Source organism: Microtus pennsylvanicus, chromosome 2, assembly GCF_037038515.1.
Source record: "Microtus pennsylvanicus isolate mMicPen1 chromosome 2, mMicPen1.hap1, whole genome shotgun sequence".
Classification (NCBI taxonomy): Eukaryota; Metazoa; Chordata; class Mammalia; order Rodentia; family Cricetidae; genus Microtus; species Microtus pennsylvanicus.
In genome coordinates, this window is record NC_134580.1 from 122,399,760 (window position 1) to 122,415,454 (window position 15,695).

A 15,695-nucleotide genomic window follows, 5' to 3' on the forward strand; every position below is an offset into this window, starting at 1 on the left:
GTAGTTCTCAACTTTCCTAATGCTGGGACCCTTTAATACAGTTCCTCATGCTATGGTGACCCCCCCACCATATTATTTTCATTGCTACTTTGTAACTATAATTTTGCTATTGTTATGAATCATAATAAACATACCTGATTTGCAGGTGGTCTTAGCTGACCCCTGTGAAAGTGTTGTTTCATCCCCAAAGGGGTCAGGACCCACAGGTCAAGAACTGCTAACTTAGACTTTCCTTCAAAATCTTACAGTGACCTTTTCCCAAGACCAAGAACACAGTCAAAGCAGGCTTGTTAGAATAAAGTCTACACTACCACAAGATATGACCACCCCAGAAATTCCACCAAAGCCTATAATCCTAAAACTACCACAACAGCTGGCCTTGCAGCAATCCAACTTCCTTTTAGAACAAAATTCTGTATTCTTTAGGGGAAGATATCAGAACCCAAAGTCTCCTCAATATATCGTCTGTGAAGTCATACACACAGCCAAAACTTACTAGCCATCCACCAAGTAGATTCTAAACCCTCCCATTTTCCCATTTTGATCGTGTCTGCCCTGCACTATAATTTAGACATGGCCTTCCCAAAGCGTTTCCTTTGTCATTGGTTCCTACTCTTGGTCTACACCCATGGAACCTAACTGGAGACACAAACTTGTAGTCAGCACAAAAGGCACTTAGGCTGTTTCATTCAAAGTGATCGTAGACCATTGCCAGAGCCCAGTGGTGATCCAAGGAATTGAAAAGCAATGATGAAAGAATGTTCTCAGCTTGGGTTAATTGCTATCTTCGTTTAGTATCTGATTATTTTGAGTGACAGGTGTTGTCTAACAGATAGATCCATGGTGTGTGGAATACATACTTTGAACACAGAAACTTATCTAACAACAACAAAAAAAACCCACAAAAACTGAGTTCATATTTACCAAAAAAGAAACCCGAGTTCAAATCTGTTCTGAGAAGAATCACGTGTGTGACTGGTAGATTGAATGTTTTGGTCCACAACTGTATGCTAGTGATCAATAGACACAGAAAAGCTGATACGGGGGCAGATGATCTCCTTAGGCAACAACTGCATTTTCCCATGAAAGAATAGGCCAGAGGATGCCAAATATAAAATTAAGGTGTAAACACAGCTTAATTCACTGATATGTTGTCTTTCTCCCACTGGATATAAATCTTCTTAGAAATTTCCTTTATTAGCATGAATTTTGAGCAACTGACTATGGATAGTAATAACCTACTCCAGATGCTTGAGTATGTTTGGTGTCTATAGGGATCACATCCAAACACCTTTATGCTTTTCTCTCCTATGAAGTAAATTGTGTTCTTTTAAAAAGTGCAGAGCAACCCAGGCGGTGATGGTGCATGTCTTTAATCCCAGCACTCAGAAGGCAGAGGCAGGCAGATCTGTATGAGTTTGAGGCCAGCTTGATCTACAAGAGCTAGTTCCAGGACAGGCTTCAAAACTACAGAGAAACCCTATCTCAAAAAAAAAAAAATGCAGACCAAAAGAAGTGGCAGGAGGCACTGTTATGAGGAGTCACGGCAGCCAGTCATTCCTGCATTACACACCTTCAGTGTAAATAACACTCAAGTCCTCATTCCCATTCTCATTACCATAGCAGATACCATCAATGCACTGTGTCTATTACACTTGCTCAGCCAGTCCCTGCTGGTCAACTGAGGGTAAGAGCTGAGCTGAGCCCTGCTTTCTATCCCTGAAACAACATGGAGAGACAAAAGGACCAGGCTTTGAAAGGAGACACAGGGAAGCCTTTGTGCTTATCACCAAATTCTTTGGTTCTTAGTTTCCCATCTGTAGACCAACAGAACACTGAAAGGTTACTCTTAGCTCTGAGATTTGGCGATTTAACATTTAAAAATGTCACTGATTTGAAACCTCCAGTCACTTGACCTATGCACTTCATCTTCTATAAATCAAATGCTTAAAGAGGAAAAATGTTAAATGTGGATTCCTGCAGAGAAGTATTACATTCTAAAAAAACTAATTTAAACATTTTTTCCTTAAAAAAACCAACTTCTTCCTTTCCAATAGTGTTGAGGGACTAGGCAAGCCTTCTAACCATAGTGGACCATTTAAAAGAACCTTCAGCAAGTTTATGGGTACATCAACTTCTTGTTCTGAGTGTTTGTTGATCACCAAGCAAATGTAAGAACAGCATGGACAGGGAAATGGAACTGGACTTTGGGGTCATCCATTCAAACATTGTCTTTGACATTGGCACCAAGGAATATTTTGAAGAACAGTGAAGTCCAAGAAAGAGACACAGTTCTGAATTCCACAGGGGTGTTTGCCATGAATATTTTATTTCCTTTAATGAGAACTCTTTATGGACAGAGAATTGATAGTCCCACATGATCAACAAAATGCAAGCTGTCACCTGCAAATAGGTCTCCTTTCTGCTTCCGTGTTTGTGGCCTTCGAATGGTGCGTTGTTCATGAAATCACTCTATTTTCTGTGGCAGCTGCTGGCTCAGAGATACAAGCAGCACTAATGTTGGTTTTTTTAATAGTATTTATAAAAAATATGTTTCTTGTTCATCAAGTTAGATTTCATTGCTTTGCCAGGCCAAATGTCTACGTAAGGAATGATCAAAGTTCTTCGGTTCCAAAGAATGTCTGTTCCTTTCCAGGAGGAAAGCTTGGGGGATGATGATTTAAATTCTTCTGCCAACGAGGACATGAAAAGAAGAACTCTGAAGTAGACATCAAGCTTGTCATGAGTGTTAAGTCAATCTCAGCACCGTGGAAAAAAAATATAACCAAAGATGGTTTCCCAGCCTGAAGTTGGTTATGGGGACCTGGAATGGGGGCTAGATTGTGTATATCCGTGAACATATAGAATAAGCCCCATAGAAATTGCTCATGAGACTAGTCACTTGAACACAAATGAGTCCTCTGATAGGAAAGGGAACCTTCGTTGAATTGTAATAGTGCAAGAATTCTTAGCTCTCCTTGTTTAATCTGGACCTTCCTGAGGCTGGCTCAGACACAAACACATTGTTTGGCAGGTGAACCTAGGGAGATGAATCTGCAAGCCACATCGTGAGACAGGGAAAGGAAGGCAGCCAGTTAGCTGAAGCATGCCAAGCAGGCCAGGGACCGGCAGTAGCCACTTCTTTCTATTGAGAGCTCTGACCATGTAAACCACACCCGATTTGTCATAAAATGTGGAGGGGTGCATCCTGCTTTCGTCAGGCTTTGATGGAAGACTTCCTAGAAGAACGAGAACCCCTACTGCCTGGCACTGCACCTAGCTCAGATATGGAGCAAGCCCTCAGGCAGAGATGTGGGGGCTGATGATGCGTATGAAAGTGGTGGATGCCAGGCTGTGGACACTGAGGTCTCAGGAAATCCCCACTGGGTCTTAGTTCTCTCTCTAATACTAGTCAATGAAAAGGGACCTATTCTTTGATAAGTACTTACCCAGTTCTGTGTGTTGCATATTTCATAAGCATCTTCACAATTAATCTTCATAATAACCATATAAATTAATATTGTGTTCATTATCCTATTTTGCATATTAAGGAACTAAGACTGGGGGCTGAAGAATGGTTCAGTGGTTAAGAGCATTGCCTGTTCTTCCAAAGGTCCTGAGTTCAATTCCCGGCAACCACATGGTGGCTCACAACCATCTGTAATGAGGTCTGGTGCCCTCTTCTGGCCTGCAGACATACACACAGACAGAATATTGTATACATAATAAATAAATAAATAAATAAATAGTTTTTTTTTTAAAAAAGGAACTAAGACTCAAAACGATTAAGACAAGGTTGCACACCTCCAAGTTGGTGAGGAATGAATCCTAAGTCAGGCATTTATGTAACTCTTATCAGCCTTGGTAAGCAAAAGTCATATCACAATGTAGATAGACAGATCATAGACAGACAGACAGATAGGTAGGTAGGTAGGATCTTGCTACATACTCCAGGTTAGATTGAAACTTGTGATCCCTTTGCTGCCTGTTCCCAAGTTCTAAAATTCCTTAAGCATTTAACTGACTGATCTTAACTCAACCAGTTTGACTGGCAGTATCATTTTGATAGTTGGATGTGTTCTCCATTGTAGCTCTTCTCTAACCAGGCATTGATTTCTCTTTACTCTAAGCAGGTATTGATTTCTCTTCAGGTAGATGCTTTTTTATTCATGCAAAACTGATCTGCTTCTGTTTCTTTTTTTAAAAAAAATAAACTTTACTATTTAAGTAAGTTGAATTTCCTCCATGACCTGGGTTCAATTCCTGGTCAGGGAATTCTCTCTTCATCTCTGCACCTTGGCTGCTCACCCCTCTGTCTTGCTGGTGATGGCACATGCCTTTCATCCCAGCACTTGGGAGGCAGAGGCAGGCAGATCTCTTGTGAGTTTGAGGCCAGTCTGGTTTACAGAGCGACTTCTAGGACAGGCTCCAAAGCCACACAGAGAAACCCTGCCTCGAAACACACACACGCACGTGCATTCACACACACACATACACACACGTGCACGTGCGCACGTGTTAACCAGACCCAAGTGTATAAATCTCAACAATCATCTGTACAGTTATAATAACCATTCCGAATGTAAACTATGGATCTTTACATTGGCTTCTACATTTTCGCTTTCAAATATATTTCTGTGCACTTAAAAATCACCAAAAGAAAACAATTCATGACAGTATTAGGGCTAGAAAACAATTAGCTTTATGTCCTCCTTAATAACTCATGTCTATCACTGGCATTCAATCTTTCCTCATCTTCTTATATTGAGCCTTTCTTGTTTCTTTTCTACATGTTATACGATAGCCACATGTGTATGCATTTACATATATACATATATTATTGGCTACTTTCCACATGTGAGGGTATATCATCCTGCTTAATGTAAAGCACTCTAAATCTGCCCACTTTGGTTTTTTGAAAGAAGGAATTTGACCCTTAAAAGCTAAGAAAATTCAGATGTGATGGTACTGCATATCTGTAATCTCAGAACTTCAGGAGTTCATGCAGGGTTCAAAGCTAGCTGGGTTACATGGTGAGGCCTTATATCAGGAACAAAACAATATCACGACAATAACAATAGTAACGTAAAGTTCAAAAGATGGTGGCAGTGTGCCCTTAGCAGTACTGTGGAAAGGAACATGCTGGAGTCAACAAAGCTAGTCACACCCTGCCTAGGCCTTCCTTCTCCTCTGACATCTGAGCAGACTTGGGATGATTATTGTGCCTTCTTGGGCCTGAGACCCCTTGTCTGAAATTGAGCATGATGCTTCCTACCATGTAGAAGCAGTGCAGAATATATGTTTGCATGTTCTAAAAGCTTATTTTGGTCCTTAAAATCAGGATCCTGAAACTACCAGGTGTGTCCATAGACTGAAGCACACCCCTTCTCTCATCTTGGCCTTGTCACCACCCAACCTCAGTGATGAGGACCTTCAATTGTTTGCTTCTTCATAACTAGGTTTCTTTGGGATGCTAACTTGATACACATTTGCATGGTATCAGTTACTTAGTAAACTAGTCAAAGCATTTAAGAGATAGTTCTTAGAAAAAAAACCCACAAATCCAAAAGATCTCAGATTAATCTGTAGCACCTGGATATCTAGCATCCCCCTTGGCCTGAATCTTCCCTTTTGTGCTCATTCCTGAAGCTTGTGTAATCTGAGAATAAGAAAATAGGGTTCTGGGGAGATGGTTCTGTCAGCAAAGGACTTGTCCTGCAAGCTCAAGAACCCAAGGTAGATCCCCTCAAACCCACATAAAAATATCAGGGTATAATAGCATGCACTTGTAATACCAACTTTGAAGGCAGTCGATCCCTGAGGCTCAGTGTCCAGACACCCTAGCCTATTTGGCAAATTTCAGACCAACAAGAGACCCAGTCTCAATTCAAACCAACCAACCAGCAAACCAGGCAACAAGACAAAACAAATCTAGCTGACCTCTGAGAAATAACACCCAAAGTTATTCTCTGGGCTCCGTAGGCATACAAGTGTGCATGCACCTACCTCCCACCTGTATACATAAATGAATACATCAAAACTGTCTCTAATACACTCCCAGAAACTAAACATTCAGAAAATCAATTTGTGCATATACAGGTTGAGCACACCCAATCCAAACACCAAATCTGAATGTTTTTAAGCAATAATGTGATATGGAAAATTTCTGGCTACAAAACTTTGTTTCTCGCATCAGTTTAAAATACTTTATAAATTTCTTCCCTGATATGTGTCGGAGGTGCTTATGAAACATAAGTGATTGGGGTCCTAACACCAAGGTATCTCATTATACTTAGGTGAGTATTCCAAAGTCTAAAATATTATAAATAATGCAAAACCTCCATGCCCCTGAGCATCTCAGATCAAGGATATTCAGCCTGCGTGTCCTTGCACATGCCTTCTCTTGTGAATTATTTTGTTCAGGGACCCTTGGTTATGAACAATGTGTTGGTTTCTAAAGTGAACATTTGCGAAGTGCCGGGTATACTGAGAAGAATAAATATTCTATAATCTAACCATCTTCCCAGTCCAGTAAAGAAGACAAGAAAACAGTCGAGTTTTTCTGCCAGCTGAGGTCTTATCAGAAAAGTCACAGGATGCTGAGAGCCTTATTAACCTCATGTTGCTCACAACAGGTTATGGCATTCTGGGTAACAAGGAGCTCCAAAAATCTCAGTGAGGACAAAAAGAAAATGTAACTTTTATGCTTGCTGCCTAGACAAAATACATGCATCGGGGAAAATGGGGACTCTGATATGCCACAAGATCCAGTTGATTGGGAGATACACCCTACTATGTTTTCAGGATCTCCAAGGCAAGAGAATACAAGCTACTGAGCTGAGCACTGCCTTCCAAAGCCACATACAACTGGTATTGTGTTCTGCTTTCCCTAACCAGACTAGTTTCCTGGTCCCACCCACCCTTGAAGGGACTGTAGAAAGGCCCCCTTCCAAGTCCTTGGAAAAGAAAGAGAAGGGATATTTATGAACAGTTCTAATGGGTAGTGGGGTTGGGATGGAGCTGTTGAGAGCTTTACTGAAATGTCCCTTCCAACGTTTCCCAGTTAGTAATTCTGTCCTGTGTTTATACAAAAGCCACCTCCTGGGAAAAGGGCCCTCTGTGTTTATTCACACTTAAGTTCACTTGACATTTAGTTTATTTTCATGGATCCTTGCCTAGTGGGTGTTGGCAACAGAGTGAGAAATGGCAGGGTGCCTGTCCTCAGGGAGCTCACAGTGTCCCCTGAAATAAAGATATACATCCATAGGCAAGAAGTACAATGTGGCTGGAAAGTCATTTAATCGATGCTGCCATGCTTCAGCGGGGCTACAGAAAGTCAGAGAAGTCTTCGTAGGAAGCCAAGTAAATACCACACCTGGCAGAGTTCAGAATGTTCCAGTCGGGAAAAGTGGGAGTCATTGGTTTTACTGCATGAAGGAGGGAGAATCATTAAGACAGACTGAAGTGTCTGACAGTAGTGTAAAGTCACCATCATTGTATGGAACAGCTAGGCAGCATTCAGACCCCCACAGTTGGTGGGCAATCAATGGGATTGCAGTAGGCATTCTGTCTTGAGAAGATTGTTCGTGAGAGTCTGATAAGTCCAGGAGCCAAGATTCTATTTGCCCAGACATGGGGAAGGATCTGGCCTCTTGAGGGACTTTGCCTAGTCACCCCCCAGACCAAAGAAACAGTATGTCCAAAAACAGCTTGGTGAGCCAATGGATTTAGTGGGGTTACTGCAAGAATATGAATGCCACTTGGACCGCTGTATCACCAAGAAGTCCCATCTGAGCATGGATGACAACTCACCAAAGCTTCGGCAGTAGACACCCTGAGTAGCTTGCAGACAGTGTATACAAAAGAGTCTCTTCTCCCGCAGCCGTTATCCGCTACTAATGTAACCTCTGGGAGTTCCATGTCCATCCTGGGCTGTTTCTTGATCAATATATGACAAAGTTGTCTAAAGACGATGTTCATGTCCAAACTAATTTTTTTTTCCTTTCAAACAAAACAAAACATGTTCTACCTTTTTGCAACCCTCCATTTAGATTTATCACTCTTAGGCCTCATTAATTTGCCCAGGAGACAGACCTAAGGACACTGATTGCTGTTGCCTTGGAAAGAGGGATCCACTTCATTCAGTGCTCAGTGGTTTCCATGGGAACAGCACTGATGCCGTTGCTGGCCCCCAGATTGACAGGCTGTACTGGAAAGAAAATTGCAGGGAAGAAAGAAAGGAGCTGAAATAGATGGATGTTATGTAGGGGGAGCTCTCTGCTGGACGAGGTTATCTCCCCACATCATCAGGTGCTTTCAGCATGCCACATGTACTGTGGGGCTTCCCAGAGCCTTAACATAGGAATCACATGCACGCCTCTCATGGACTAACTACCGTCTTTGGATGCAGATGAAAAGGCAAGCTGGAATTAGTAATAGGTGGATTTCCATACCCAAACCAGAGATGAATGCACCCTCTGCCTCATGCCATTACCAGAAACTTGTTATCATTGTATTAAGAATAGGCTAGATAGACCCAGGCAGCTTAATGGTAGGTATTCTACATACATTGTTTATACACATCCCAGAAATTATACAAAGATGACACCAATGTGCCTGTCGACTGAAGGAGATCTGGCTCTAGGGAGCATGGATGGGACTGAACCTCATCTCTATTCCGTACTATAGACCCTATGCAAACTATCACCATCTGTCCGTCATGTTCCCACAGGTAGTGAGTATCCTGCTCCATCCACAAGAAATGTTTTCAGTTCTTTTGGATTTGGCATGAGAAATACACCCTCACAGTATGGCTAGCACTGGGTATCAACTCTCCGGGGGCCCTGCACTGTCTGATGCTCTTTACAGACACGGGAATTGAGGCCAGAGACCACTGGCCCAGCCTTCCAGCTGAGTGTGGCTCCATATGTTCCTTGTGGAAAACCACAGCCATTTTGTGAACATCATTTCCCACACACCGTATATGCAAGGCAATAGAGTGCTATCCACATGAAGAGTTTGCCTTGTCTGTATGGGAGGAGTTTATCTGCTATTGGTCACTCTTCCCTGAACCATTTGGCCAGTGAGGGAAGCTAAACTACTTTCTCCCTCCACCACGAGCAACAGCTTCTCTCTTCAGAGTTCTTTGTCTATCTCACTGAAGATAGGTATCTGCTATGTGTTCTTTATCATATTATGTGCTTGGACCAGAGGGAATGGTGGCGAGACCCCTTGGAGGCCACCATCCCAGGTGTCAGTAAGCAGAGACCAAGGACAGTATTGGAGAATGCCCCCTCCCCCCGGGCCTCAAAAGCACTACATGGCGGACCTCTGGTGACAGTGTTTTTCCTTTTTCATTGTGTGCAGCCAGCCTCATTGGATAGCGCCCTTTGCAAATGAATCCAAGCACCTTCTGATGTGGTAGAATTGAACCTTTAATATGAAGACTTGCTACACTCTAGCCGACTGTGGGAGAAGTCCTAGTATGTGGACCCCACTGTACTGGATTCAGTACGAATGTCTGAATGGCAGATTAACTTGACTTTGAGCTCAGTCAAAGATCCTCCCTCCTGCCCCTGTCCTCCATGCTTCACTGTTGAGGGCCAAAGCAAAAACGCTTGTGTAAATGTCTGACTCTATATGTCTACACCTTTGTATCATTATGAATACATTGAACATCCTCTCTTTTAGGTTTTTATGCAAATGGACTTTGGGATATGCCATAGGACTGTTTATCACATGTGTGTCCCCCTTCTGAATTCACATATTAAAGGTTCTACCAGTGTAATGGTCTTCAAAGGTGAAATCTTTGGAAGATAATTAAGATGATATGAGTCATAAGATAGAATAATCAAGAAGGAATTGGTGGCCCATATGAGGAGGAAGAGAGCCTGGCATGGTGGTTCATGCTTGCAGTCATGCAAGGAAAGCTAAAGGAGAAATATAAACAAGTTTAAGGCTGACTCAGATAACATGGTAGGTTCGAAGCCAGCTTCAGCTTTGTAACAATACCCATTAGACCAACAGGGTGTGGTCTAGCAGGTGCTGGTTTACCTTCTAGTCCTGCAGATAAATGCATAACCAGGAAGAGACTCCTGCTCACTCCAATCTCGTGTGCAAAGATACAGTCAAAAGGCGAATCTCTGTACTCTGAGAAGAGGCCCTCCTGAGAACTTGACCGTGCTGACTCCTTGATCCCAGGATTCTGTCCTCTTAAACTGGGAGAACCTAACATCTCTTATTTGGGCCACCTAACCTATAGTATTCTTTTGGCCACAGACTGTAGCAGGCACTGGGTGGGGCCACACCAATATACAAATGGTTTCTGTATGTACCACTTGTGGCTCTGTTTAAGGCCTTTCTTTTTGAAACTGATTACCTTGACCAGCACAAAAGTTAGTCAAGGGTACTGGGGAATCAGTGCCTTGGGACCATGCTAAGCAGAGAACAAGCTCTCAGAGGCTTCCCTCTCCACTGACTCCACCATTGGCCACTCAAGCGTGTTCTACTTGATTTGTGAGCAGACTGATACCTGAAACTGTAGAACACATTCTTTGCAAAATGTACAAGAGTACTCTTGAAACCCCCACCATCATAATGTCATCATCAGCCTACTGTGTGTTTTCAGAGAAGAGCTATATTAGAAATTGATCAGCCTGAGTGTGGTTGATGTCAGGCGAAGCATCCTAGGAGAATATCTAACCTGGTTGCTCCTTTGATATAACCACTACTAACCATCAAAAAAGATTTTCTTATGGTTGAGCTTGGAGCGAGTTGTTTTGAAAGCATCTGATTGACTCACTGTGCACTCCCCACCCTTCTCTACCTCACACCCCCTACTTCATCTCACCTTGGGCAAGCCACATCATTTTATCAAGGAAGCTCCACCACCAGCCAGTTGCTCTTCCCCCAGACTTTGGTGTGCATTGGGATGGGATGATGCCAACCATCACTGCATAGAGTCTTCATGCGTTTTCTCATGGCCAATCAGATCTTCTAAAGGGAAGGACATCTTTAACCAATAGCCAGGCGCTCCGCAGCTGGTGATAGATCAGGCTCAGGATACTACCACAATACCAGTTCCTAAGATAGAACGGAGTAGGGGCTGTACACAGCTAAGGAAGGAAGACACCGAACTCAATTCTGCAATTCCATCTTTGCTGCCTCTGGCTTGGCCAGGACCTGGGTTTCTGCTCAGGGCTTTGCTGATGTGTAGTCATGTCCCTTGGGCCCTAATCCACTCAGGATATGGTCTCCAGCCTGGCTGTGCCCAGGATTCTCATCAGGTCCACATGCTGGCTGTGCTTGGAGCTCTCTAACTAGTCTCTTCCTATGTCCAAAGCAAAGCTCTGTGACATGCTTAACCTTCACTGATCCTTTTGTCACCCAGTAGCCATTTGCTGACTTTCAAGGAGACTGAAAATCAAAGTGCTAAGCATTCAGAACCAAGTTCTATCTTAGTGGCATGGAGCCCTCGATGAGACACTTCCAGTCTGCTCACTTAACTATATCCATGTGGCATTGGACAGAGCTAGTGCCAGTGTGGTCATAGGACAGATCCAGACTCATACCTACTTATTCCTTTCCCATGGTGTCTCCTATGTGACCTTAGCTTCCTTCATATGCTTCCCTAAGCTTGTTATTGACTAAAGCCATATTATTTCTCCTGGGCAGGGAGTAAAGAACTAGATGGCTACCATACATTCATGACAAAATGACCCTCAGCACTCATTTCCGTCTCTACTGTCCTCTGAGCTGGGAATCTCACTCAGCAGCTCCCGCATGTGATTCTTTTGGTTGCCTCTCAGGGTTACCTGCTGGCTTTTTAACTATTCTGTGATAGCCACTGTGATCGATGAGTTAATTGAGCAACCTATCAATCTGAGGATGGGAAGAACTGTAGGTTGTGACCCTGAGCCAGTGTTGAAACATTTTGTGGCAGTGACATTGAGGATAGAAAAGTTAATGTTGAATCAACCCATCCATTTTTAGTGGAAATCAGGGAAATGTGGAAGCTACTAGGTGGTTACTAGGACTCAATTCCTTCTACCTTGGGAAAGCTCAAAATGGTCAAAGGTCAACTGAGGATGACATCAGAAACCTCCATGCAGACACCATCATCAGCAGAGAGGTTTCAGAGCTAATGGCTTCCTCCTAGGGACCCTGGAGAGCATCCTTCATGGTACCCAAACCAGTAAACTGCAATCCAGAGGTGTTAGACTCATGGTGGGATAGTGCTGGAATTGAGACAGTTCAGTGTAGTAGTTGGCAGCACTGCAGGGCCCAGGACTTGACATCGACTTAAAGTTTATTTTGAGGATTTTGGTGCTCACATTGTCATTTCTATATTGTAGCTTCACTGTTGCCTACAAGGTGTAATCTTCCAATGTCCCCCTTTTTAATTAATCAGAGGAATTCAGTGTGGCATGTTTAAAAGTGTGTCATTATAGAAACACACATGGGGTATCTAGGACATTCTTGTTATTCCTAAGCCACCATTTCACCATCCTAAGGCTGGGATATAAGTAGCAAGTGTGATTAACTAGCAATCTACAGGCAAGCCTAAAAAAAATAACTAAAACAACTTCATTGAAATACCATGGCATACACAAACATAAAACAATTATGTGTTTATTATATGTGTTTAAGCTCAAAAAACTTAATATTTTGTAGTATATATATGTGTGTGTGTGCACATATATATATGTGTGTATACATAAATACATATATGTGTACAATATATATGTACCACATATTGATAGCCCACGATTTAAACAACATTCAGAATTCAAAGTATGATTTCACTGAATGTATGAAGTCTTTGCATTATGACTAGTCGGAGGTCAGCTATAAATTACAACATGATTCATACATCCGAGCTAATTATCTCTCTTCTATAGAGTTATTACAATGAAGATAGTGAGAGAATGGAAAGACTGCAAATAAGTAGTCAGTACTTTTAATTCTTCTCCTTGTTGTATTTTTGAAGGTGAGACTCTCTGTACAGATGTGTGCAGATGTACTCTCTGGAACAAATACCCAAGGCCACAGGGTATGTTACCCTGATGCTATCTTGGAAACAGAAAACTGAATCTTTGGAAAAAGTTGCCAGTAGCTTGTGTCTTGGACAGATCCCCCTAGCTAGTGAACCATGATCCTGAGATATTTTCTGTGAGAGCTTCGGGGTTGCCCAGCAGGACTAATTCCTGGCATCCTTTATGGTGCTCTTTAGTTATCCTCCCTTCCTGGTCTCATGACCTTCTTCATTTACAGTGTACACTGCAGTCACTTCCAGGATAAGCTACACACCCCTAAACCCTTATCTGCAACTCTGCTTTGGGGAGAAGGCAAGACAGGACGAGTGGCAAACCTATGTTCATGATTCCGGCCTGCAATCCTTGTGCTCTGGTGATGACTACCTTGACTGCTCACTACACAGACAGTCGAGACATCATCAAGCTCCAGAGAAGATGCTTTCATTAGCTGGTGATGTCTGCCAAAGGCTGGACAAAGACAACAGCAGGCAGGGTGTCTGCTGCCTCCTGAGTCTCACGGTCTCTTGGCAAATGTAGGTCAGGTCAGAAAGGAGATGAGAGTTTCAGAGCAGGATGGAGGTGCTGGAGTGCTCCAAGCCAGGGGAGTGTAAGGGAGAGGGAAACAGACAACTTGAATCTACCCCTTCACTGGCCTGTGAAGTGAAGCCTAGGTGCCCTGCTCACAAAATCCCTTTCCACTGCATGCATCAAAGTTGAAGATTACAAATAAAAACTGGCCACACTGAATGAAAATATTATAAAAGTTTATAATACTGATTTCATGCTTGCTCATTTAACTTTTTCTTGAGACAAGGTTCCCCCACCTCACCCCCTGCCATGTAGTTCTAGCCCCAGCTGGTCTAGAACTCACTATGTAGACCAGGCTAACCTCGAGCTCACAGAGATCTGCCTGCATTCACCGAGATGATTAAAGGTGTGTACCACGACACACAGCTTCCTTCCAAGTAATAGTCTACAAAAATAGCACTGGAGAGATGAGGGAGAGCTGGACAGATGAGTGGAGTGGAGTGGAACGCACCCTGCACACTTGGGCATTCCGCACCACAGGCCGACCAACTACAGTGGAAAAGAGTTTTTAATTATTCCTGTGTGCAGACTTTTCTTATCATTCCCTAAACGTCCCAGCATGGCGACATTTACATACTATTTACATTATAGGAAAAGTTATGAGTCACCTGGAGATGACATGCAAATACCATGCCATTTTCCAGAAAAGGTCTTGAACATGCCCAGATTCCGTGTCCTGGGAATCCCAGATTCAATCACTCATAGACACCAATGGATAACTCTAGATGACAGGTTTGCATTGGCAGTGGGGACTGAGATTATGCTAACACCACCATAGTTATCACTTCTTGTTTGGAGGAAGTACTAAATTCTAATTAGAGGCTCATGAACTTCAAGTCTTTTAGTTTGTTTTGTTTTGTTCCTAAGCAAGCTCTGAGACCTAGAATCCAAAGCACTTTAAAGTCCGTGCTGGGGACGCAGTCCTAGATCAGCTGTATTCGAAAGGTCATCTGTACTGAGCTGGTTCTCTCTCTGTTCTCTAGCCCTGCATGAGTTCCCCAGGGACATCTTCTCCAACGAAGACCGACGACAAGGAGCGGTGGTGCTCCACGTGCTCTGTGTAAGTAGCCCCTTTTGTGCCTCTGCCTGAAGGGCTTGAGGAGCAGAAGGTAGGTCGACAGCAGAAATGCCTCCAGAGGCTCCACGTCCTCCTGCCTCCCTGCCTGGTCATAGACCATCTCCAAACGTGCTGTCTCTTAAAGACTGGCTGGCAGACGTCTGTCTGTGGTCTCTCATTTTAGTGCCTGAGAGCGATCTCTCATCTCGCATTTCTTTCCCGACTAACCTGTTCGTGTCAATGCTCACACAGAGCCCTTTGCTGTAAAATAAGTTTTCTGTTCACATCCATCGTTCTTGGGTTCTCAGTGTCACCCATTCAGGAATAACATGGAGGGAATGCCTTCCCATATGGGTGGAACAAGTTAACTTGGGTAGCTTGGGCTGCATGGTACACTTCCAGAGTGTTGTTTCACTCCGAGGTCTCAGGAGCCTGGACTTCACTGGGCTCCTCTGGACCCATCAGTCAAGGCTCCTTCATGTGGCCTCTGCAGTGCTGTAGCCTCTGGGAGCTGGATTTCCAGGTGGAAGTTTTGGTTACAACCCCACAATGGTCCAAAAAGAGGATCTAGCAACCGATTCTCAGCCTACACCTAAGGTGATCTGTAGGCCTCTCCTGGGCTCTGGAGTCATGTCAGACGTGGGCTTGAGGCTCTAATGTCTTTGCTTTATGCATGTTTTCTGACAAGATGGTTCACATCCTAGCTCCATGAGTCATTGAGCTGACCCCTTTCCTGGAGAAAGTAATTGACTCTCTAACTCTCTTCCTACTCCATTCCTACCTGGGGACAGAAAAACGTGACATTTAGCAAAGACTACCCCAGAAAACACCAAATAAATAAGATTCCTGGAAACCTGCCAGTCCTCCCTGCCCTTCCAGAGTTGTGTGCACTAAACAATTAATGGGGATGCCACCTTCGGCACCACGGAGGCTCCACTGTCACCAGGCTGAGGTGTCCCAGACACTGAGTGGGATCCAGATGTCCCCAGCAGCTACCAGCACCCTGCTGCTTTGAC

The 15,695-nt window shown here is 43.5% G+C and overlaps 1 protein-coding gene across 1 annotated transcript in view; it reads left to right on the forward strand.

Annotated features, from left to right (window-relative positions):
* Slc24a3 (solute carrier family 24 member 3) overlaps positions 1-15,695 on the forward strand; it is a 474,476-nt gene that overhangs the window by 283,222 nt on the left and 175,559 nt on the right. Inside the window, exon 3 of the mRNA XM_075962364.1 lies at positions 14,606-14,682. Coding sequence (XP_075818479.1) covers positions 14,606-14,682 — 77 coding nt within the window. The remainder of the gene's footprint in view (positions 1-14,605; positions 14,683-15,695) is intronic.